The sequence below is a fragment of the Notolepis coatsorum genome, assembly GCF_963971535.1.
Source record: "Notolepis coatsorum genome assembly, chromosome: 17".
Classification (NCBI taxonomy): Eukaryota; Metazoa; Chordata; class Actinopteri; order Aulopiformes; family Paralepididae; genus Notolepis; species Notolepis coatsorum.
In genome coordinates this window covers 104,192,876-104,218,110 of record NC_140181.1, presented here as the reverse complement: position 1 = coordinate 104,218,110, position 25,235 = coordinate 104,192,876, and the positions used below count along the sequence as shown (strand labels likewise).

The following is a 25,235-nucleotide window of genomic DNA, read 5'->3' as shown; positions in this document are numbered from 1 at the left end:
TGTCATTCTATAATTTATAAGACCCTTTATCATTTTTATATTTTATATAATATTTGCATATAATATTTGTAATTATTATTAATGTATTTTTTTATCATTTGTAATTATCATTTATAAGACTTTTTAATAATACATTTATAATGTCTAATATAATATTTTCTTTTTTTTAGAGCCATAAATCATAGATTTACTGCATTGTTTCTTCTCATCAAGTTACAGGGCCACCATAAAAAAAAACACAGGTAAATGGTGCATTTATATAGCAGCTCTTATCCAAAGCGCTTTACAACCTATGCCTCACATTCACTCATTCACACGGCGACGGCGACCATGCAAGGTGGCAACCTGCTCATCAGGAGCAGTTAGGGGTCAAGTGTCTTGCTCAAGGACACTTTGACACGCTGCTGGGAGGAGCTGGAATCGAAGCGGGAACCTTCCGATTACCAGACGACCGCTCTACCTCCTGAGCCACTGTCGCCCCCATGATATATGTGATAAGATACATCACATTCACACTCCCAAGTGATTTGGATCGACTTGTGCAAATACATGGGATGTACAAAACATTTAAAATGGGAGTTCTATGGTTCTTCAGTGCGAGGGTTCAATTATGTTCCATAATTCTCAGAGTTCTCGCAAAGATGACTACAGCACATCATTTCCATGTTTTATTTATTTTTCAAGGCCGGTTTATGACCTTTTTCTCGCTAAAAAGATAAACAAATCTAAAAGCAAAAATAGCCAATAACCACCACATAAATCATTGCATGTGTGAAACACGCCGAAAGCTCTCGATCAATACATTTTCAATGTAACGAACCCAGCAGAGAATTCATGAAACTTTCCTGCGGTCTGAAATATACCGTCAACTCATAATGCCATCATATTTCAAAACTACATTAACCTCCGAGATTCGTGAACACAAGGATAAAAGAGGGAAAAAACGTGTTTGGGTTCATGAAATGTAAATGTGATCTTGCCACCAGTACCTTTGAGTTGTAGTACCTTCCCCCTTTGAAAGCTTTGTCTATGAAGCGCACTTTCAAGTCTCTCTGGAGCCAGGATGGGGCAGGCGGAGTTCTCCGTGCTTCCTTCACCGACGCCTTCTCTCTGAGAGGAAAACGGGGGCATGGGAGATAACGATTCACTGAAGAGAAAAAACGAAATACACTCAATCATAGTCAAAGTGATTATTAATGCGAGTCATTATTACTCGTTAGTTCTTCTCCTCGAGGGCCCAATTTGACACACAACAGCTCGTGTTTATAACAAGCGCGGGCATGGACTCCTGCCAGCAGCCGGAGAACTAATGGCTGCAGAACTCCACAACTATTAGGAATGACCCTCGACTCTTAACCACCAAAACCTGCACGGACTACAACATATGACGTATATCATGCCAGTTAGGGCACCTTGTGTGTATACTGCACCTTGTGTATACCGTTTACTCTTAGTATATATTCAGATTATAATTCTTTATTGCCTATATTTATTGTAATGTATAATATAACTGATAGACCTTCATCTGCACCTTTGTTTACACCGTTTATTTATTTCTCATTTTTATATTCAGTCAATTATATTGTTTACACCGTTTATTTTTTCTCCTATATTTATGTCTTTCGACTATTACCCTGGCCATACCTGTACCTCCCCTCCCCCATGCTGCTATGACGTCCAAATTTCGTCAGCTGCTAAATATTCCATCCCACTGTATTGTTATTTTTATTCTAATTAGTGTATATACTTGACCACATCGTGCACAATTGTACAGCCCTGGCCTATTTTATTTTAATTATATTCTATTCTGTTCTGCTTCTATTTTAATTTAGTCTATATTCCATGTTACTTTATTCTACCTTTTTATATTATTCTACCGTAATTGTCTGTCCGTTAATGTCGCACCAAAAACGACCAAATAACATTCCTTGTATGTGTAAACTACTTGGCAATAAAGACCTTTCTGATTGTGATCAGTGAACCCGTCGTGACTGATTGTGATCAGTGAACCCGTCGTGACTGATTGTGATCAGTGAACTGAGCCCCCGTCGTGACTGATTGTGATCAGTGAACTGTACCCGTCGTGACTGATTGTGATCAGTGAACTGTACCCGTCGTGACTGATTGTGATCAGTGAACTGTACCCGTCGTGACTGATTGTGATCAGTGAACTGTACCCGTCGTGACTGATTGTGATCAGTGAACTGTACCCGTCGTGACTGATTGTGATCAGTGAACTGTACCCGTCGTGACTGATTGTGATCAGTACCTGTCGTGACTGGATTCTGCGTGTTTTCTCTTCCGCTCCTCCTTTCCACCCCGCTCTCTTTCTGAAGACTTGGGTTTGTCCCGCTCATCACCATTACTCCTCCTCTCCTTCTCCTTCTCCCGTTCTCTCTCCTTCTCCTTCTCCTTCTCCCGTTCTCTCTCCTTCTCCTTCTCCTGTTCTTTATGGGCTTTACCTGTGCGACCTGTTGGGCAGAAGAAGAAGAAGAAATGAATTAATAACGTTGCTCGATCTTACAATTACATTTAGCTAAACGCTTTTATCCAAAACGACGTTACAGGTACAACTCTGGCAGCTAAGGGTGAGTAACATTGTTCGTCAAACAGTGTTGAACTTGAGTGCTACAGTCTTGAGTGCATAGTAGTGTAGACATATTAGCATAGTAGGTAGCAGTATAGACATATTAGCATAGTAGGTAGTAATAGGCAAGGTAGATTACTTGGTAGCAAAGTGAATAATAGTAAAAGACAGGACGAAGGTTAGTAGTTGTTTTTTTAGTTGATGGTGGAAAATTGGGGAGTTTCAGCTGTCCTGACTGTGGTGGTTCCAGCCGTCCTGACTGTGATGGTTTCAGCTGTCTGTCCTGACTGTGTTGTTTTCAGCTGTCCTGACTGTGATGGTTTCAGCTGTCTGTCCTGACTGTGGTGGTTTCAGCCGTCCTGACTGTGGTGGTTCCAGCCGTCCTGACTGTGGTGGTTTCAGCTGTCCTGACTGTGGTGGTTTCAGCCGTCCTGACTGTGGTGGTTCCAGCCGTCCTGACTGTGGTGGTTTCAGCTGTCCTGACTGTGGTGGTTCCAGCCGTCCTGACTGTGATGGTTTCAGCTGTCTGTCCTGACTGTGGTGGTTTCAGCTGTCTGTCCTGACTGTGGTGGTTTCAGCCGTCCTGTCTGTGGTGGTTTCAGCTGTCTGTCCTGACTGTGGCGGTTTCAGCCGTCCTGACTGTGGTGGTTTCAGCTGTCTGTCCTGACTGTGGTGGTTTCAGCTGTCTGTCCTGACTGTGGTGGTTTCAGCTGTCCTGACTGTGATGGTTTCAGCTGTCCTGACTGTGGTGGTTTCAGCCGTCCTGACTGTGATGGTTTCAGCTGTCCTGACTGTGATGGTTTCAGCTGTCTGTCCTGACTGTGGTGGTTTCAGCTGTCCTGTTTGTGACTGTTTCAGCTGTCCTGTCTGTGACTGTTTCAGCTGTCCTGTCTGTGACTGTTTCAGCTGTCCTGTCTGTTTCAGCTGTCCTGTTTGTGACTGTTTCAGCTGTCCTGTCTGTTTCAGCTGTCCTGTTTGTGACTGTTTCAGCTGTCCTGTCTGTTTCAGCTGTCCTGTTTGTGACTGTTTCAGCTGTCCTGTCTGTTTCAGCTGTCCTGTCTGTTTCAGCTGTCCTGTTTGTGACTGTTTCAGCTGTCCTGTTTGTGACTGTTTCAGCTGTCCTGTCTGTGACTGTTTCAGCTGTCCTGTATATGACTGTTTCAGCTGTCCTGTCTGTGTCTGTTTCAGCTGTCCTGTCTGTGACTGTTTCAGCTGTCCTGTCTGTGACTGTTTCAGCTGTCCTGTCTGTGACTGTTTCAGCTGTCCTGTATGTGACTGTTTCATCCATCCACACACGTACAGGAAGGAGTGCATCATTTTATGGGTATCTGTTGCCCTTTTATGGGTATGTGCATCTGTTGCCCTTTGGAGTACAGTAAATTACTACACTTGGGAAGCGGCCCATGTGATCGAAGACAACGAATGAAAACAGACTCTGACTTGGGAGCCTGACTTGTCAGTGAAATTTAATCTTAAGATAAGATATTCCTTTATCCTGGGGCGGCTACGTGGCGTAGTGGGCAAGGCGCTCGCCACGAATGCGGAGACGCTGGGCTCGCCTGTTCGAGCCCAGCGCTCCACATTGCTTTCAGTTTAGCTGGTCGTTCATACTAATACACATTGGCCGTATTAGGGGGGGGGAAACTGATGGGTGGGGATCGGGCGTTGTGGACAGCGACTCCTACAGGTCGGTTGGTGCGCCTGCGCAGTAGAATCAGGAAGTGTCGGGGGCAGCGTGAGCCTCCCACGCGTTACTCCTCGCCACTGAGAGATCGAGCTGCGCAGGTGAAAAGATGCGACTGCTGTTACCTCAAGTACCGGAGGGGACTTGTGCTATGTATGACTTAGTCCACATTGCAGCCGGCTTGTGGGAGGCAAGAAACAGCGTTCGTGACAGGGGAGGGTTGAATTGGATGATACGAAATTGGGATGGGAGAAAATATAGAAAATGGGAGAAAAAGTGGATTAAAAAAAAAATAATAATATTCCTTTATCCCCTTGGGGAAATTTGGGTTAACATATCCTATTCTAGTTGTGTGGATTATCCATTTAACCCTTTCACTGCCACGCGACAAATGGTTAACCCTTTCACTACCACACTACAGAAGGTTAACCTTTCACTACCACACTACAGACGGTTAACCGTTTGTAGTGTGGTAGTGAAAGGTTAACCTTCTGTAGTGTGGTAGTGAAAGGGTTAACAGTGACACGAGGCATTGGTTGAAATGACTTACTGAGGTCTTTGCTGTATCTCTCGTACTCCTTGCGCTCGACCAACTTCAGACCATGCTGACTGATCGTGACCGTCTTGCCACCAATAGCCAGTTTCACCATCACTCGGGCGTTGTCTGGGTCAACCCCTTCTATCTGCAGAGAGAACAAAAGGATAGAAATAAATAAACAATACACACACATATATATATGGCATGGTGTCTGTGTCTAGAGCAGCGGTTCCCAAACTTTTTTGGCCATGCACCCCCGTCACCTCCCGACCTAGCTGACCCACCCCCCAATGCCCAACATAAAAAAGACAACACAGTCTATTCATAGGCGCACTAAAGGCATCAGGTTTAATCCAATAAGAACACATACCAAAGTATGACAAACAAAATAAAATACTTCACCACACAAAAGAACAAAATGAGAATTACATGCATAGACTCAGAAACAGATTGGCCAAAAAACAAATCCACGTCTGAGATGCATCCATAGGTGGGAAATATGTCCGTAGCTGCTCAGCGAGTTGGTTGAGGTGTTCTGTTATTAGGCTTTTTACAGGTTCACCCATGACAACTTTGTTTCCCTCCAAGAACGCATGAAGTGTAGGGAAACACATGAGCATAATACGCTGCCACAATAATAGCGCACCTATGGCATTTTGGCAGGAAGTAAAGTGCTTTTTCGATACATATTTTTTTTTATTATTATTATTAAAACTTACGTTTTTAAATTTAAACGTTTAGTCAATTTCATGATTTTTTACACAGTGAAAATCCCCATTTGAAATAATGTATTAGTTATATTTATTAGTAAAATAACACCATAGCACAGCCATTAGCCTTTTCATGTCACGCACCCCCAAGAGGGCTCTCGCGCACCACAAGGGGTGCGCGCACCACAGTTTGGGAACCACTGGTCTAGAGGATGGGAGATTACATAAGAATCTATAAGAGATAAGATGTTGATCCCCTTGGGAAAATTCGGGCATCATAGCAGCGTGGAGGAGGGGGGAGGGGAGCGGAGGTACAGGTATGGGCAGGGTATCAGTAGAAAGACATAAATATAGGCAATAAAATTTGATCTGAATATAGAAATATGAGAAAAATAAACAGTGTAAACAATATAATTAACTCTGAATATAAAAAAATATGAAAAAATTTACAGTGTAAACAAAGGTGCAGATGAGGGTCTGCATGCCCCATCGGCGTATATATATATTAACCCTTTGAGTGCCACAGACGTGTTATGTCGTTAGTTCATGCCCCCCGTTGAGTGCCACAGACGTTAATTGCCCCTCTAGGAGCTCCGATGGGAAAATACCGCCCCCTATCGTCTATCCCTGTGTAAGTGCAGGCCATTCGATTACACTGGTGGATGTGTGGTGGATGTGTGGAGGGGGAGCCTACTGGCTCCACTATGCTGGCGAGCCGTCTGATCAAGAGGGAAGTGATCGCGAGATGGAAAGCAGCCTGGAATATATATTTACAGCAGCCAATAATCAATCAATAAACGTGATCGATATTTGGAATGGTGATCAGGAATTGGAATAATCTTTTTGGAGAACATCTGATGTAAGGTAAGGAATCTATGTTACCAGTCTTGGGGTAATCGGAGCTGTTTTGACCTATATCTGAGCGTGTCCCGTATGTGTATATGTGTGTGTGTGTGTGTGCTGTTGAGGAAATAAGAGAATCGATTTCTCAGCTCGCTTCTATAGCGTGCATAAGTACACATATACTATCGATAATCTAGCGTTTATTTGAAAACAAGTCATAAATAGGCCGACAAATGACAATGTGTCTAGTGTATTCGAGAATATTCCAATAAATGCCGTTTATGACGGAATCTTTCTATTTTCCGGAAATTTTCGAGAAAACGATAGCTTTTCGAAATGCTATAAAAAGGATATGAACCGATTAAAAAACAATCCGTTTCGACAATGTTGACTGCAAACAAGTCATTGATAAGCAACGGGCAGATTAGACACATAGCCATAATTTAAAACATAGATTATGCGTTTTTAACGCTATCATTGAAGTGGGTGGTGGCATTCAACGGGGTAAATAGGAAACAGAGGCCGGCATTGAAAGTGTTAAGACTGTTAAAGTTAACGCACAATTCTGTTAACGCCACTATTTTATTTAGCGCACGATTAACGTTTTAGAAAAAAAGAAACAAATATATATATATATTTTTTTTTTACTAGACTTCACTTCATTGATACTATGTTTGTTTCTGACTCAGAGAGAGAGAGAGAGAGAGAGAGAGAGAGAGAGAGAGAGAGAGAGAGAGAGAGAGGGGGGGGGGGTGAGAGAGATGAGGAAGGGGCAAGAGAGAGAGAGAGCTGGGAGTGTGTGAGAGAGGGGGGGTGTGAGTCCTCAGCCCTTGTGTGTTCCTAACGTTTTCTTTCCCCTATTATTTCATGCACACTTTATTCATTGTTTTAAATTATTATTTTCTTTTAAGTTATTTTGTGCATCACTCTGTTTTGAATTTGATGCAAATTTGCAATGCATGAGGGTCATCTTTTGTGTTAAAGGGGCTATGTATTATAAATGTCATTTGTAAGTCTCTAGCATTGTATTATAGTAATAGGAGTTCGTATCAATGTGTTTTAGGGTCTAAATACCATATTGGCGGATTGCTCAGATTCAGCCCAGCCCCTTTCGTTGTCTAGTAAATCAGGTCATATTTTTTTTGTAGCGCACCAAACGGGGTTTGACAGAGCGAGAGAGAGAGAGAGAATCAGATAGACCCTCGCGACAGAGCACACATACACACTGTGCCGCGGCGCTACAGCTGCTCCCGAATCGAGAGAGAGACCACCGTGAAAACACTCCGCGCGCAGGTCCCCCCCCCCCCCCCCCCATTCGGGAGCACAAGCTGCAGCGCGGCACAGCAGCAGACCCCCCAAACGGGAGAGGGAGAGAGAGAGAGAAGATCCGTTTAACCCTTTCACTGCCACACTACAGAAGGTTAACCCTTTACTATCACACTACCGACGGTTAACCTGCTGTTGTGTGGCAGTGAAAGGGTTAACCTTCTGTGTATTGTCGCAGTGAAAGGGTTAACCGTTTGGTAGTGTGGCAGTGAAAGGGTTATGGTAGATTTAGACAAGAAAAGAAAAATGTGATTCATTTGCTATTAATCGCGAGTCAACTATGGACAATCATGAGAGTAATCAGATTAAATATTTTAATCGATTGACAGCACTATATATATATATACAACTATGCTATGATGGAAATAACACAGAAACATAAGCACCCAAGGAGCCAACCTGGTCCCATTAGAGATGCAACACACGCACACCACAGCCCACTTTAGGAAGGAACTGTTGCATATGGTATATGGATCCAGTGGGTCAATAGCCGTACATAAATAGATGCTAATAGATCTCCCTGACAGTACCTTCCCATATAGATCCTTGTGCGCCCCGGCCTGGATCAGCACGTGGCCCCCGGGCCCCAGCACCAGCTCCTCCTCCTCCTTGCGCTCCTCGCCGGGCTTCGGGGGACGTCGATGTCCGCTGGGCTCCAGGTCCTTTATCGACGCACGGTCCGCGCCGAGACCCAGACCCCTGGGCCGGAGCTGAGCCTCAATCGGCTTCACGTCCCTAGAGAGAGGGGACAGACGGGGGGGGGGGGGGGGGGGGGGGACAGATGGGGGGGGGGGGAGTGGCGGCGGTCAATGTACAGGGGAGACAAGAGAACGAGACTCTGGTGATCTGTAGCAGGCGTGGCTGACATGTCCATCGGGGCTGCGGAGGACACCCCGTCGGCTTCCGTGATTGGGTCGTTTTGCTGGTTAACCGTCGGTAGTGTGGCAGTGAATGGGTTAACCTTCTGTGTATTGTCGCAGTGAAAGGGTTAACCGTTTGGTACTGTGGCAGTGAAACCCTTTCACTACCACTCTACCAAAGGGTTAACCCTTTTCACTGCGACAATACGGAAGGTTAACCCTTTTCACTGCCACACTACAAGGTGGTTAACCCTACAAAATAAACTAAATACAAATGGTGAAAAATACTGTTATGTCTAAGAGATTCCCTCTCCCTCATTTCGGGTTTACGGCCGGTAGTGTAAAGGGTTAACCTTCTGTAGTGTGGCAGTGAAAGGGTTAAGCCTCTGCTCGGTCAGAGAGGAGACTCACTGTTTGAAGGTGCGTCCAATGCCTTCCCCCGCCTTCCAGCCCATCCCTTTCAGCATGGCCAGTCCATACGCCTCCACGGGCACGCTATCATAATCGGCATCTGTGGACTGACGGATACAACCAGATATATTAGAGATCCACCACCAACACACATTCTATACTCAAGACAACCCAAGAGAAGGTGTAACAGTAAAATAAATGATACACCTGTTAAAATGGTCATCTACTCCCTATAACACCAGAGCTGCTCATCATATCTCGCTAGATGTTCCCTGTGTTAACACTTCCTTTGGTCAACCCTCCTTCCAATTTGCTGCTCTTAGTAGTTGGAACGAGATGCAAAATACTTTGAAAATGGACAAATTGATCCCCCTCACTACTTTTAAAGGGGACATGCATTGCTATTCCTAGAACTATTTGGGCAACTTACAATTCCTGTGAGTCTATTGAACACATCTGTAAGCTTTTATTAAAAAAAATCATTTATATATTTCTAATCAAGTACTCAAAAGCCACATTTTTCTCACTTTGGAATTCAGGCTGTGTTGGCCTGGCTCCGCCCATAAGCACTTTGAGTGACAGTCATCCACACAGTCTGCGACTGGCACAGAGAGATAGAGAGAGACTGAGGGGGATACTAATTAATTTCGCCGCAGGGGTAGAGCTGCCGCGGTATTGATGTTTTCCTTACCGCACAAATTTGCGAAATATTTCCTACGGCTGCGGTTATTACCGCACACACACAAAAAAAAAATAAAATTGAATGCATTTTTTATAGTCTACTCTACATATAGCATATAGCCTGCCTCTAGTCTAAATGTCTATCTTTAGAGGATGACTTTGCAGCATGAATATTGTTTGGGATTCGGCAAGCACACATTCGTTATTAAAAGTGAAACACGGATTCGAAGTCTCCCCTCTGGTCGTGCGCCATTCACTCGGTGTCGCGGGCAGGGGTGGTAGCGGCGCGCCCGGCGGTTACCCCCCCGACCCTTTCTTCTTCTTCTTATTATTATAACGTTACTACTTATGATTACAAAGGCATTCGTTTTGTGGCATTAACGTTATATAGTTACACGTTCAATAACATCCGCGTATTTACCGGACCATAGCAAGGCAAGCGTTACTCAATTCATATCCCAGTTCCTTTCTTTGCTCAGAGCGTGCCGAGTTGTACCAATTCTGCGGCCTGTTAATAAAGTTTTCAATCAGACAAGTGTATAGAACGAAGGGCTTTTATTATAACATTTGTTGCAGTAAAATCATTATGCCTCGTTCCCCCTGAGGAGCGACGGTAATCCACTCCGGTCTCCGGCGGGAGCTAACGTATTAGCCGTGTTGTGAGCTCTGATCAATGGCTGACATTCAGGAAGTAAAAACCTAATACGCGCTTGCCGATTGGTGGTAACACACTGCAGGACGCTCCAACGTGTGACGCGTCTCTCTTCTGACCAATCAGTGGTCTGCAGTGTTTCATGTGACTTTTCTGGTACCCAATAGGGTCGCATGGAACCTCGACAGAGGAGTAGGGTATATCTGCAGAGCCGCAAGCCCAACGAGAGCAGGGTACTTTATTATTATTATAAAAAACAGCGGTGATGCGGTATTCAGCCTAACTCTGCGGTGGGCGTGATGTAACAGCGATACCGCGGTAATACCGATACCGCGGTAATACCGATACCACGGCAGCTCTACGCGGGGGGCATAATCCCACGGGACAATGCATTGGTAACTTGTTTAAAATGACAATATATACCCCTGTGATTATTATTGTACGGATCGGAATACGGGCGTGCGCATGGGAGCATGCGCAAAGATATTAGTGATATGCTGGTGCTCGACTGCGAGGGAGAGAGAGAGAGAGAGAGAGAGAGAGAGAGAGAGAGAGAGACACACAGAGCACTGTGTAAACGCTGCGTGTGTGAGAGAAGACGGGTCCCTCTCTCTCTCTATCTCTCCCTCTCTCTCGCTCGTCCGCTCCCTCCCGTTTGAGGAAGTGTCAGGTTACACTATGTGCTCTCTGCCTCGCTCTGTTTGAGGAAGTGAAGATTTTCCACTCGCTCTGCTGTCGCTGTCAACCATAGAGGGGGCGTTAGTTATGCAAATCAGTACCCTATTCACGTCAACAATACCGTCAAATCAGAACAGCTTAGTTGAGTGAGGGAAGATCTCGTGAACTCGAGACTAGACTGATGAGTCAATATGGTAATTAGAGACACAGACCCATTGATACTAACCCCTATTACTATAAAACCATGCTAAACACAGAAAAAAGCCATTTATACACATTTAACACATTGGGCGCCAGACCCGAGATATCCCCGGTTAACTCGCCAGCGGTTGAGCGCCAGACCCAAGATTTCTCTGGTTTTGATCCTTTGATATTTTTTTTTAATGAATGAATGTTTCCTCTGATCCCCGTTCTAAATCATCATCCGGATCATTCTAGCCGTCCCTGGCTCGTTTGTATATGTTTGAATTGCAATGCCGATCGACTATCACCAGGGCCCAGGAGTTCAAAACTTGTAATCCCCATTGATTGATTGATTGATTGATTGACATTTTTTATTAACAGATTGCAGAATGGGTACAGTACAGCTCAATACACACAATTGTTAAGGGGATGCAGACCAGAGAAAGACTTTCGTCTTGTTTACATCAGGGTCCCCCATTTTCAATTCATAATGAGTTGAAATGAATTAATCCAAATCTGATCCGATCAGATAGGGATTAAAAGTTTTGAACTCCTGGGCCCAGGTGGCAGTATCGTCTGTGTCTGAACTGGAATGGCTTGGTGTTGATACACCGCCTCCTTTTTTATTTTTTTGTAGTGGCCCCTCCTCCTGCTTGAACATAAATTCACATTGATTGCCTCGAAAATTCCATTGCCTAAGCGTATTTTACCATCAAATGGTGTGTATAGACATGCACTGGTTATCGCGATGGCGATGCGATCACTTGGAATTATTCTTTTTGGAATACCTTGTGGCTAAGGTAAGGTATATTCTATGTCTATTTTACCGAATCTGAAACGTGTTTTTCTAACAATCACAGTTCTGTGTTTCACCGGATGTAAAACATGCTCGGCAAACACGATCACAGTTTTGAGTTAACAACCCCCCCCCCCTTGATGATTGTGAGGCTCTCATTTGTAGGAGGAGCATTTAACAGGAAAAGTAAAAGAAAATTGATATTTTGATGTTTATTATCAAATAAATAATGATGTTGGTTATATTCTTACGTGATCTCCCCCCCTCTCTAGACACCGACACCATGACTGACAAGAGACTGAAGCCATTGCTGATGCTGCTCTTATTCAAGCCTCTGGCCCTGGGCTGTCCGTCTAAGGTCAGCAGGGAGGCCTGTGGCTGTCTAAAGGTCAGCAGGGAGGCCTGTGGCGGTCTAAAGGTCAGCGGAGGGGCCTGTGGCCTTGACCTCATCTCCAGCTCTGCTGTCTGGGGGCTCTGCTCTCGGGGAGGCCAGGACCACACTCTATAGCAGTGGTGGCCCGTGGATGAAATATTCCATCCCACTGTATTGTTATTTTTTATTCAAATTAGTGTATATTATACACTCAACCACATCGTGCACAATTGTACAGCCCTGGCCTATTTCATTTTATAATTATATTCTATTGTGCTTCTATTTTAAATTTAGTTTATATTCCATTTAATTTTATTCTACTGCAATTGTCTGTCCGTTAATGTCGCACCAAAAACAACCAAACAAAATTCCCTGTATGTCTAAACCCGGGGCAGAGGAAGCATGTCCCTGTCCCCATCTCTGTCTCTATCTCTGTCCCCATCTCTATCTCTGTCCCCCTGTATGTCTCTGTCCCCATCTCTGTCTCTATCTCTGTCCCCCTCTCTGTCTCTGTCCCCATCTCTGTCCCCCTGTATGTCTCTGTCCCCCTGTATGTCTCTGTCCCCCTGTATGTCTCCATCTCTATCCCCATCTCTGTCTCCATCTCTGTCTCCATCTCTATCCCCATCTCTGTCTCCATCTCTGTCTCCATCTCTATCCCCATCTCTGTCTCCATCCCCATCTCTGTCTCCATCTCTATCTCAGTCCCCATCTCTATCTCTGTCCCCATCTCTGTCTCCATCTCTATCCCCATCTCTGTCTCTGTCCCCATCTCTGTCTCCATCTCTATCCCCATCTCTGTCTCCATCCCCATCTCTGTCTCCATCTCTATCTCTGTCCCCATCTCTATCTCTGTCCCCATCTCTATCTCTGTCCCCATCTCTATCTCTGTCCCCCTCTCTGTCCCTGTCCCCATCTCTGTCCCCATCTCTGTCCCCATCTCTGTCCCCCTCTGTCTCTGTCCCCATCTCTGTCCCCCTGTATGTCTCTGTCCCCCTGTATGTCTCTGTCTCCATCTCTGTCTCCATCTCTATCCCCATCTCTGTCTCCATCCCCATCTCTGTCTCCATCCCCATCTCTGTCTCCATCTCTGTCTCCATCTCTGTCCCCATATCTGTCTCCATCTCTATCTCTGTCTCCATCTCTGTCTCCATCTCTGTCCCCATATCTGTCTCCATCTCTATCTCTGTCTCCATCTCTATCCCCATCTCTGTCTCCATCCCCATCTCTGTCTCCATCTCTGTCTCCATCTCTGTCCCCATATCTGTCTCCATCTCTGTCTCTGTCCCCATCTCTGTCTCCGTCTCCATCCCCATCTCTGTCTCCATCTCTGTCCCCATATCTGTCCCCATCTCTATCTCTGTCTCCATCCCCATCTCTGTCTCCATCTCTGTCTCCATCTCTGTCCCCATATCTGTCTCCATCTCCATCTCTGTCTCCATCTCTGTCCCCATATCTGTCTCCATCTCCATCTCTGTCTCTGTCTCCATCTCTGTCCCCATCTCTGTCTCTGTCCCCATCTGTCTCCATCCCCATCCCTGTCTCCATCTCCATCCCCATCTCTGTCTCCATCTCTGTCTCCATCTCTGTCCCCATATCTGTCTCCATCTCTATCTCTGTCTCCATCTCCATCTCTGTCTCCATCTCTGTCTCCATCTCTATCCCCATCTCTGTCTCTGTCCCCATCTCTGTCTCCATCTCTATCTCTGTCTCCATCTCCATCTCTGTCTCCATCTCTATCCCCATCCCCATCCCTGTCTCCATCTCTGTCTCCATCTCTGTCCCCATATCTGTCTCCATCTCTATCCCCATCTCTGTCTCTGTCCCCATCTCTGTCTCCATCCCCATCTCTGTCTCCATCTCTGTCCCCATATCTGTCCCCATATCTGTCTCCATCTCTATCTCTGTCTCCATCTCTATCCCTGTCTCCATCTCTGTTAATCATTTTGTGAGAAATCTGACCTAATATTAGCCTATCATTAATTTAGGACAAAAACATTGTGAATTATCACAATTCATGATAACACTGAGAAGACCGATATAGATATTGTCCAGTAGTGGCTGAGGGACTGAGAGGAGAAGAGACATAATGTCTCTGGGTAGAAGGTCGTAGGGCAGTAATGAAAAAGGAGTCACCCCCCCCTGTGTTCACACATGCGGACAAGTTCACATACACATGATTCAACACTGAGAGGTTGTGTTATAGTTGGTTGGTGAATGTCTTCTGCTGTCAGCACTTTCACACACACTCAAGTTTCAGTCTCAGTGGAACTAGTCAGTCTACGTGCTGCTGGTGTTTTTCTGTTAAAGGATTTTCTCATGCCCTCTGAAATGCATCTCAAGCACATTGTACTGTTCATCCCATATCACAAACAACCTTACTGTTTATCCCAATGATATGAAATCATATCACATCATCACACAAACCAACCTTACTGTTTATCCCAAGATATGACATCATATCACATCATCGGGAATCGATGTTACTGTTTATCCCAAGATATGACATCATATTAGGGATGTCCCGATCGCCTTTTTTTGCTTCCGATCCGATCCCGATCATATGATTTTAAATATCTATCGATCCGATCGTTTCCGATCCGATCTTTCACATTAGTAATCAATTTTGACGCATTTTTGTCAGAAACTGGCAGAGTGAGACAAGCCCATCTGTTGCCTATAATAGGGCGCGAGAGCGGAGGCTTTTGTTATTACATTCACCCTGAGAAATGTGCTTCTGCTTCATATGAGAAATATTAAAAGTTTCAATATATGTTTGCACATTAGTATACATTCAGTGTTCGACTTACGTAATGGTCCATTCTGGTCTGAAACGCCGATGATAATCCTCAGTCACGTAACGTTATCCTCCAGTTGAAAAGTTAGTCTGAAAACTTCGCCTCCAGCCTGCTGCTTCATGAGTTTTTCCTCCACGCGGAATCTCCTCCTTGCAAACATTGCAACTGGCTTGACTCTCTATTTTAAAATGCTTAGTTCCAAACCTCTGACATTAAGTCTAGCTGCTCAAGTCAGTGGATATTAACCGTGTTTCGGGAGCGACGTGTTGTTGTTGTGATGTGGTCGCGACTCGCGTGTAGCGTGTAGCGTCTAAATTAAAGGGAATGTTTGTTGCAACGGTGAAAATTAAAGGGGAATGTGTTTGTTGTGGATAATTATTCTGCTCTGTGTGACAATAAATACATTAATGATGATATATTATATGTAATTTAAAACCAAAACTAAGGCCTCCGTATGAGTTTAAGACGTGGACATGGTCATGTTTGTTGAATAAAATTTTTCTTTTTTTGACTGCCGATTTTTATTATTATTTTTTCCCGATCCCCGATACTCTGAAAAGCACGTGATCGACGCCGATTCCGATCACGTGATCGGATCGGGACATCCCTACATCATATCATCACAAATCAATCTTACTGTTTATCCCAAGATATGACATCATATCACAAATAGAGCTGATCGATTATGACCAAAAAAAGATTATTTTGATATTGAAAACACGATTACTCATTGATTTGATCACATGGCTGGACACGGAGGGTTGGGTATCCTTTGGATTTGATCGATTTTGGTTTTGCTTATCGAATTCGAATTTCTGTTCCAATTCTAAATATTTGTGGTAAAGATTTAAGAAAACGATTCTACTTTTCATTCTTGGCAGATTCAGGCTCTTCTTACTCAGTAAATTGTGAACCATGACATGAAGGTATCTTTTTCTCTTCACCTGCTGTAACTTTAGCCTAGTTCTTGTCATCCGTTTCTGGTGAATTATGAGAGGAATATATCAAAGGAGGCTTATTAAACTGTTGCCAAGGAATGTTCACCTTAAATCACTGCTCAGTGACACTCATCCACTCTTCCCGGCGCTCGTCTTCCCTTCATAGCTAGAGTGAAGGTTTTATTTAATAGGGGTGTCTGGGGACGAACTGTGGCAGCAGGGTGCTCTGTGAACTTACATCGTTCATTTTGGGTCCCTCCAATATAAAAGACGAATGTCAGCCGTCAGTATATTGTTACACTCAGGTGCCTCACATAGCCAGACCTCTTTCCATGTCCACGTTAGTTAGTGCAGCACAGGAGATATTATAACCCGAGTGTGACGTTGTTGTAACGTTAGCGCTAGTTAGTGCAGCACAGGAGATATTTTATAACCCGAGTGTGACGTTGTTGTAACGTTAGCGCTAGTTAGTGCAGCACAGGAGATATTATTACCCGAGTGTAACAAACATTGTTGTAACGTTAGCGCTAGTTAGTGCTTGTGCAGCACAGGAGATATTATTAAGACCCATCAAATATTTAAGCCCTAAAATTCTGATTATTAAATATTGATTATTATTAAATGGCAAATGGTGCATTTATATAGTGCTTTTATCCAAAGAGCTTTACAATTTGTTCCTCACATTTTACCCATTCACTCACACACAGACGGTGGAGACAGCTATGCCATGGTTAAGTGTCTTGCTCAAGGACACTTCGACACGCTGCCCGGGAGGAGCGGGAATCGAAGCGGGAACCTCCGGATTACCCGACGACTGCAGCCGCCCGGAATTATTATTATTATTATTATTATATTGTATTGTATATATCCGATTATTAAATCAAGTAGGTCTCGTCCAATTGATCAAATCAAACACTTTTCTCCTCCGTAAACGGTTTGTCTGCTGCATTAGGACAGGAACTGGTGTGCTTTCTGTGTCCCCTTCACCGGAGAGATGTCCCCTCTCCAAGCCTCCTAGCCCATACTTACAGACTCAGGTCGTAGGTCAACGGAGATCCGGTCTCCATCCTCAAAGCCCTCTGGGACTTGGTTCTGCAACAGCAGAGGGATCGTGAGGTTTTGCTCTGTGGGCCCATTCTGCCACTTCTCCAGCTGCCTCTGAGAATCTGAGCGGGTGAAAAGGGGTGGAAGAAGGGTTAGAGACCCAATACATCTCATGTTACAACACAGAGACACAGACGAGGAGCGAGAGAGAGAGGGAGAGACAGACACACAACACAGAGACACAGACGAGGAGCGAGAGGGAGAGGGAGAGACAGACACACAACACAGAGACACAGACGAGGAGCGAGAGAGAGAGAGAGAGAGACAGACACACAACACAGAGACACAGAGACACAGACGAGGAGCGAGAGAGAGGGAGAGACAGACGCACAACACAGAGACACAGACGAGGAGCGAGAGAGAGGGAGAGACAGACGCACAACACAGAGACACAGACGAGGAGCGAGAGAGAGACACACAACACAGAGACACAGACGAGGAGCGAGAGAGAGAGAGACAGACACACAACACAGAGACACAGACGAGGAGCGAGAGAGAGAGACAGACAAACAACACAGACACAGACGAGGAGCGAGAGAGAGAGACAGACAAACAACACAGAGACACAGACGAGGAGCGAGAGAGAGAGAGAGAGACAGACAGACAACACAGAGACACAGACGAGGAGCGAGAGAGAGAGAGACAGACAAACAACACAGAGACACAGACGAGGAGCGAGAGAGAGGGAGAGACAGACAACACAGAGACACAGACGAGGAGCGAGAGAGAGGGAGAGAGAGACACAACACAGAGACACAGACGAGGAGCGAGAGAGAGAGAGAGAGACAGACACACAACACAGAGACACAGAGACACAGACGAGGAGCGAGAGAGAGGGAGAGACAGACGCACAACACAGAGACACAGACGAGGAGCGAGAGAGAGACACACAACACAGAGACACAGACGAGGAGCGAGAGAGAGAGAGACAGACACACAACACAGAGACACAGACGAGGAGCGAGAGAGAGAGAGAGAGACAGACAAACAACACAGAGACACAGACGAGGAGCGAGAGAGAGGGAGAGACAGACAACACAGAGACACAGACGAGGAGCGAGAGAGAGGGAGAGAGACAGACACACAACACAGAGACACAGACGAGGAGCGAGAGAGAGAGGGAGAGACAGACACACAACACAGAGACACAGACGAGGAGCGAGAGAGAGAGAGACAGACAAACAACACAGAGACACAGACGAGGAGCGAGAGAGAGAGAGACAGACAAACAACACAGAGACACAGACGAGGAGCGAGAGAGAGAGAGACAGACAAACAACACAGAGACACAGACGAGGAGCGAGAGAGAGAGAGAGAGACAGACACACAACACAGAGACACAGACGAGGAGCGAGAGAGAGAGACAGACACACAACACAGACACAGACGAGGAGCGAGAGAGAGAGAGACAAACAACACAGAGACACAGACGAGGAGCGAGAGAGAGAGAGAGAGACACACAACACAGAGACACAGACGAGGAGCGAGAGAGAGAGAGAGAGAGAGAGACAGACAAACAACACAGAGACACAGACGAGGAGCGAGAGAGAGAGAGAGAGACAGACAAACAACACAGAGACACAGACGAGGAGCGAGAGAGAGAGAGAGACAGACAAACAACACAGAGACACAGACAAGGAGCGAGAGAGAGAGACAAACAACACAGAGACACAGACAAGGAGCGAGAGAGAGACACAACACAGAGACACAGACGAGGAGCGAGAGAGAGAGAGAGACAGACAAACAACACAGAGACACAGACAAGGAGCGAGAGAGAGAGAGAGAGACAGACACACAACACAGAGACACAGACGAGGAGCGAGAGAGAGAGAGAGACACACAACACAGAGACACAGACGAGGAGCGAGAGAGAGAGAGAGACAAACAACACAGAGACACAGACGAGGAGCGAGAGAGAGGGAGAGACAGACAACACAGAGACACAGACGAGGAGCGAGAGAGAGGGAGAGACAGACAACACAGAGACACAGACGAGGAGCGAGAGAGAGAGAGAGAGAGACAGACAAACAACACAGAGACACAGACGAGGAGCGAGAGAGAGGGAGAGACAGACAACACAGAGACACAGACAAGGAGCGAGAGAGAGAGAGAGACAGACACACAACACAGAGACAGGGCTGTACGCTAAGCTTTTTCACTAGGGGCACACTTGCCCCTAAATGAGAAATTTAGGGGCAAACAATATTTTTTAGGGGCACATTTTTAAATAACTATTTTACCATTATAGTAGGGCTGGGCGATATGGCCTCTAAATGATATCGCAATATTTTGACATTTCCTCTAAAGCACTTAAAAATTCTTGATTTAACCCTTTGATGCATACAGTCACGCCAATATGATGATTATAATAAGTCCCTGCAACATATGTTTGCATTATTAAACCATGAAGATGCTTTAAAAAATAATTTAATGAAAATGTACTAAGAGTAGTCTACTGACACACTAATAAAAATAATTATTTACATCTAAGACAATTTATATAAAAACTCTTGGGTGCCTTTTACACAGTACTGTGTTTTCTATCCACTTTAGCCAAACACACACACACACATATATATATATATATACAGTAACACACACACACTACTGTGAGAAAATAATAATCACACAGACTTAATGATTTTAGAATATTTCAGATAATGAAATTAAATGTTTATATCATCAACTATCCAGTTAGTATTTATACTGTGTGTAACATTTGGCTACTTTAAATTATTGAATGTAGAGAGAGAGAGAGAGAGAGAGAGAGAGAGAGAGAGAGAGAGAGAGAGAGAGAGAGAGAGAGAGAGAGAGAGAGAGAGAGAGGAGAGGGAGGGAGAGGGAGAGGGAGAGAGAGAGAGGGAGAGAGAGGGAGAGAGAGAGAGGGAGAGAGGGAGAGAGGGAGAGAGAGAGAGAGAGAGAGAGAGAGACCCTTCGCGTTTTGATAGTCTAAGCTGCCGTAGGTGATGACGTCACTCTCGAATGTAAACAGGAAGAGATGGAGACACACGGAGATGGCAATTCAATGATATACAGAAATGAATAACCAATCAATATGAAGTTATGTTTAAACTTCTGTTGTCAAGCGTTGTATATATATATATAATATAACCCACCCCCTTTCCTCACGAATGGAACTAGTCTTGTGGAGTCCGCTTTGACCGTTTTCCAGGGTTAGCAGAGATCGCTAGTTAGCTTAGCATAATCCTAATGGTAACCTTGGTTAGAAGCTACCGTTAGCTCATTGCTCGTGAATTAAATTGCATGTTATTAAAGGTCCGCGCTGGTCTGTCTAATGAAATTACAACCGCAACATTATATTGCACTGTACAGCCCTGGTTGTAGGCTAATGTTTTACTACAATTTGTATGGATTAATTTAGGAGTGAAATGCGAATGAAGGGTTGAAATTACCACTCGCAAGCTTGCCCCCAGATATTATTTTAAACTCGCACGGACCAAATTAGGGGGCAATTTGCGATCATATCATCGCAGTGTACAGGCCTGAGAGACACAGACAAGGAGCGAGAGAGAGGGAGAGACAAACACAGACACACAGACGAGGAGCGAGAGAGAGAGAGACAGACAAACAACACAGAGACACAGACGAGGAGCGAGAGAGAGAGACACACAACACAGAGACACAGACAAGGAGCGAGAGAGAGAGAGACAGACAAAAGCTTCGTCTCGATTCAGAAGTTGTAGTCTTTCGGAGGCTGCATTTCAGGGGGCTTTTTCACTAACCATTCGGGGGCGAATCACAGCGCGATCGCACCAAAATAGGGTGTGATCGTCCTAATGAGAACGCTCCCCCCATTATCCGGGAAGTAATAAATAGGCTAATAGCTAATAGCTAATTAGCGTTAACCCTGGAAAACGCTCAAAGCGGACTCCACGACACCAGTTCCATTCGTGAGAAAAGGGGGTGGGTTATATTGACAAGGCTTGACAACAGAGGTTCAAATATAACTTCATATTTATTGGTTATTTGTTTCTTTATATCAGCATCCAGTTTCCACCACCGTGTGTTAAACTCTTCCTGTGTCGACGTTAGAGCGTGACATCATCGCCTACGGCAGCTTACACGCTCAAAGCGCAAACCGTAAACAAAACCCGGAGCGCACCAAGACTGCAGTGTGTACGCAAACTAGAGGGGGGAGAGGGAGGGGGGAAGTTCGCACCCAAGGACGGAGCGGAGCTGATTCGATCCCGAATGGCTAGTGAGAAAGCACCCTCAAGACCGCATGCGTCGACCAAGGCTGTCCAAATTCGAAGGCTCCTTCAAATGCAGCCAAGAAATGCAGCCTTCTTTTCCATGGGGTGGATCCTCTGGGACAACAACCCAGTAGCGCAGAATGTATTTCACACCAACGGGCAGATATTTACCAAGGCTGAGCTCTGTTCTAACGTATGACCTAGGACCATTATTATACCGTTTTAATATTTTTTCAGGTCGAGAATGTAACCATTTAGATTCCAAATATATGGTCAGTTTGTCCAAATTACGCCCGTTTGGAAATTTGCTCCAACGCTTTCGGAGATTGAGCGACAGTCCAGGACCGGGTTGACGCACACGCCCAGTTCAACATGAGGTTTAACCATCGCAACAGATCGTTCTCGCATTTAACAAGCGCTCGGTTTGACCTTCACAGTCTACGAAGGACACACCTTTGTAGACTGCGTCCTTCGAAAGGCTACAACCGCTGACTTGAGACACAGCTAAAGACAGAGGGACAGACGAAGACGGCCATTATATAGACCAGGGGTCAGCAACCTTTACTGCCATTATATAGACCAGGGGTCAGCAACCTTTACTATCAAAAGAGCCACTTTTCCCCCGTCCCACAAAATAAAATGCTCAGGGAGCCGCACAACCTATTTACCCTTAAAATGAAGATAACACAGTGTATAACATTTTATATATCCCCAAGCATACCCCACATTTAGCATAACACGCCTGACAATTGCATACCCAAAGTAATTTGCGATTTATTATACTTTATACTTATAGCACACAGTTTGTTGCATTAATGGGATTATAAAGCAACAAAAAGAAAAATTTTGACTTTTTAATTGCTGTTTTTACCTGTTATAACAAAGGAAAACCTCAAACTCTTATGAAGTGGAGAAAAAATACTGGCTGTGTAGACCTATTTTAAAAAACAGAAGAGGAGACAAAACACTGGTGTCTGTAGACCGACTTTGAAATAAAACCCTGAACTATTCAGGTATATTTGAGTCCTTCCCTTATTTGTGGAACATTTATAAAATAAAAGTAGTCCACTTTGAAAAAAGACTACCATGTGTACTGTAGACCTACTTTGAAATAAAACACAGAAAAGGAGAAAAAACACTTGCATCTGTAAACCTACTTTGAAATAAAACCCTGAACTATGCAGCTCTATTAGAGTCCTTCTCTTATTTGTGGAAAATCTATAAAATAAAAAGTACATTTTTCGTTGTTCGCAAATTTCGCACCACATATCAGGCATACAGGTAAGCCTTTTGTTGACTAAATATCTTAGTTGATGAAATATTTTTTCATTTCAGTGTCACAGTATGACATCAATATATTAAAAAAAATAATAATAATAATAATATTATTATTTTTTTTTTTGGGCCAGGGAGCCGCAGCTGATTGGCTAAAGAGCAGGTCCACTGAAGACAGACACGCACCTTCGATTATCTCTTTTACAGCCTGGGATTCCACAGAGTCCTGTTCTGGGGGTGGGGGCGTTTCTCTCTTGGCTTCGCTGACTTCAGTAGCTCGGTCTATCTTACACCAGCGGTTCCTCTGAATGAGGGGAATGATGAGTTCCTTTGGCTTCTCTGACGGCTTCGTACTGAGAGGATAGAAAACAAGACAGTGGCATCAGTGGAAGAAGTTAGCAAGCAAGCTGGCAAGCCATGGCACTGTCTGAACGTAATAAAGCCGGTGAAGGGTGGTCCGTAGTATGTTCCCTTAGAATTCACTTCCTTTAATAGTTCTTACATTTCTGTTGAGGAAATATGGCTTTTTAAATATTCTCAGCCTGTGTTCCCTTAGAATTAACTTCCTTTAATAGTTCTTACATTTCTGTTGAGGAAATATGGCTTTTTAAATATTCTCAGCCTGTGTTCCCTTAGAATTAACTTCCTTTAATAGTTTTTACATTTCTGTTGAGGAAATATGGATTTTTTTACATAACAAAAATCTTAAGTATCCCTTTAGGATTAGGGGCGGGGTTACACTCAGTTGCCGGCTCACTCACCAATTTGTAGGAAATCCAACGAAAAGTTGGCACTAATAATAATAATTACTTTATTTATATAGCACCTTTCATACAGGAACTGCAGCTCAAAGTGCTTCACCACAAATAGCATGAAATGAACATAGGCATACAGTTGAGAGAATAAAAGCAATGCAGAGATAATAGGCATAAAATAAGTATACAATTAAAGTAATGCAGTAAAATAGCTCTAATTTACAGCATGTGTTTAAGTGTTAAAAAGGCCATGGTGAAAATATACGTTTTTAGCTTACTTTTAAAAATACTTTAGTGAGCTTGCCTCCCTAATCTCCATATCTTAGGTATTATTGTGTTCCACAGCTTTGGTGCGTAAGGGCTCTACATGCTCGATCGACAACAACAACACGACAGCAATCGATCAAGCATGTAGAGCCCTTAACTAGCAAAGGCTGCATCCTCAATCTTCTTCTGGCTATTGTTGGGAACCTTTAGTAAACAAGTGGTAGATCAGATGATCGTAGTGTTCTTGGGGGGTATATAATTAATAAGTGCATTTGCAATGTAGCTTAGTCCTGTTCCATTTAGAGCGTTTTGTATACAAGGATGAGTAGCCTTGATTGATTGATTGATTGAAAACTTTATTAACAGATTGCAGAATGGGTACAATACAGTACAGCTCAATACACACAATTGTTAATAAGGGGATGCAGACCAGAGAAAGACTTTCGTCTTGTTTACATCAGGGTCCCCCATTTTCAATTCATCAGGACATATGACATACAGATAGTCAGTACTGCTACATCTATACATTTATGACATACCAGATTTGCAAATAGAGTACTGTTTGTGATACAAAAAGAGTCCAGAAAAGAGAGTATATACATTTGACGTAAAAACTGTAAATTGGAGGAGGTTGGGTAGGTGGGGTGGGGTTGGGGACACTGTACAACTGTACAAGCAAAACTGTACATTGGAATATTGACAAAACCATACGTTGTTGGGTTGGGACATTTACAGGGGCCAGGGTACTGAGCTCAACATGTATTGGGGGTGACAGGGTATTGGGATCACAACATTAAATGTCCCCTCAGCTCAATAACATTATGATCCCAATACCCTGTCACCCCCAATTTGGTTAGGGAACATGTTTTGTCCTCCTGCTCGTGTTACATATCACAGCAGGGGACCCGCGAAGGAAACATTTAGCCAAAGTCTATGAGCTGAGTAAAGGCCCACAGTTTGAGTAAACAATGACAACACTGAGGGAATAGACTAACATAACAATAACACAGATGTAGGTTAGCTAACTAACAGGTGACCCGGTTAACGGGTTGAAATTAACCCGCACGTTAGCATTGCGTACAATACAAACGTTACCGTTACGTTACCTTTTTAATTCTCTCGCATCAATGCCGGTTAAATAATCTCGCTCCTCGTCCTTGTTCGCAGCCTCACCGCTGGAGGATTTGAATTTGTTAACGGTTTTAGTAAAACCAAAAGATATTGTTCCCGTTTTTCTCTCTCCACCTTGGTCTTCGGGAGCTTTTGAGACATCCACATTATCCCCGAAAGACGCCATGGTGGTTTTTTTGGAATCGATGCGAGAAAAACAAAGGAACCCTGGATGTTGGAGTTGTCTCTGCGGATGCTCTCTGTGGTGTTATGTACATCACAGTACTACATTTCCCAGAATGCTGCACGATGAAAGCCACAACAATAGACCACTGCACTTCCGCATTGTGGTGGTATAGGATAGCTTAAGGCGGAGTCACCAGCGTCACTGAACCGCCGCCATCTTGCTCGAGTCAGCCTTGAGTGAAGGTGAGTGAGCTGCACAGACAAAA

At 44.4% G+C, this 25,235-nt stretch overlaps 1 protein-coding gene across 1 annotated transcript in view; it reads right to left on the bottom strand.

The window, feature by feature from the left end:
• The window catches only part of gpkow (G patch domain and KOW motifs), a gene marked incomplete at its 5' end in the record, with an annotated part of 30,250 nt that extends 5,280 nt beyond the window's left edge, over window positions 1–24,970 (bottom strand). The window contains 8 exons of the mRNA XM_084333607.1: window positions 990–1,110; window positions 2,270–2,471; window positions 4,822–4,954; window positions 8,219–8,423; window positions 8,960–9,066; window positions 17,088–17,224; window positions 22,838–23,004; window positions 24,780–24,970. Coding sequence (XP_084189733.1) covers window positions 990–1,110; window positions 2,270–2,471; window positions 4,822–4,954; window positions 8,219–8,423; window positions 8,960–9,066; window positions 17,088–17,224; window positions 22,838–23,004; window positions 24,780–24,970 — 1,263 coding nt within the window. The remainder of the gene's footprint in view (window positions 1–989; window positions 1,111–2,269; window positions 2,472–4,821; window positions 4,955–8,218; window positions 8,424–8,959; window positions 9,067–17,087; window positions 17,225–22,837; window positions 23,005–24,779) is intronic.
• Window positions 24,971–25,235: the final 265 nt, after the last annotated feature.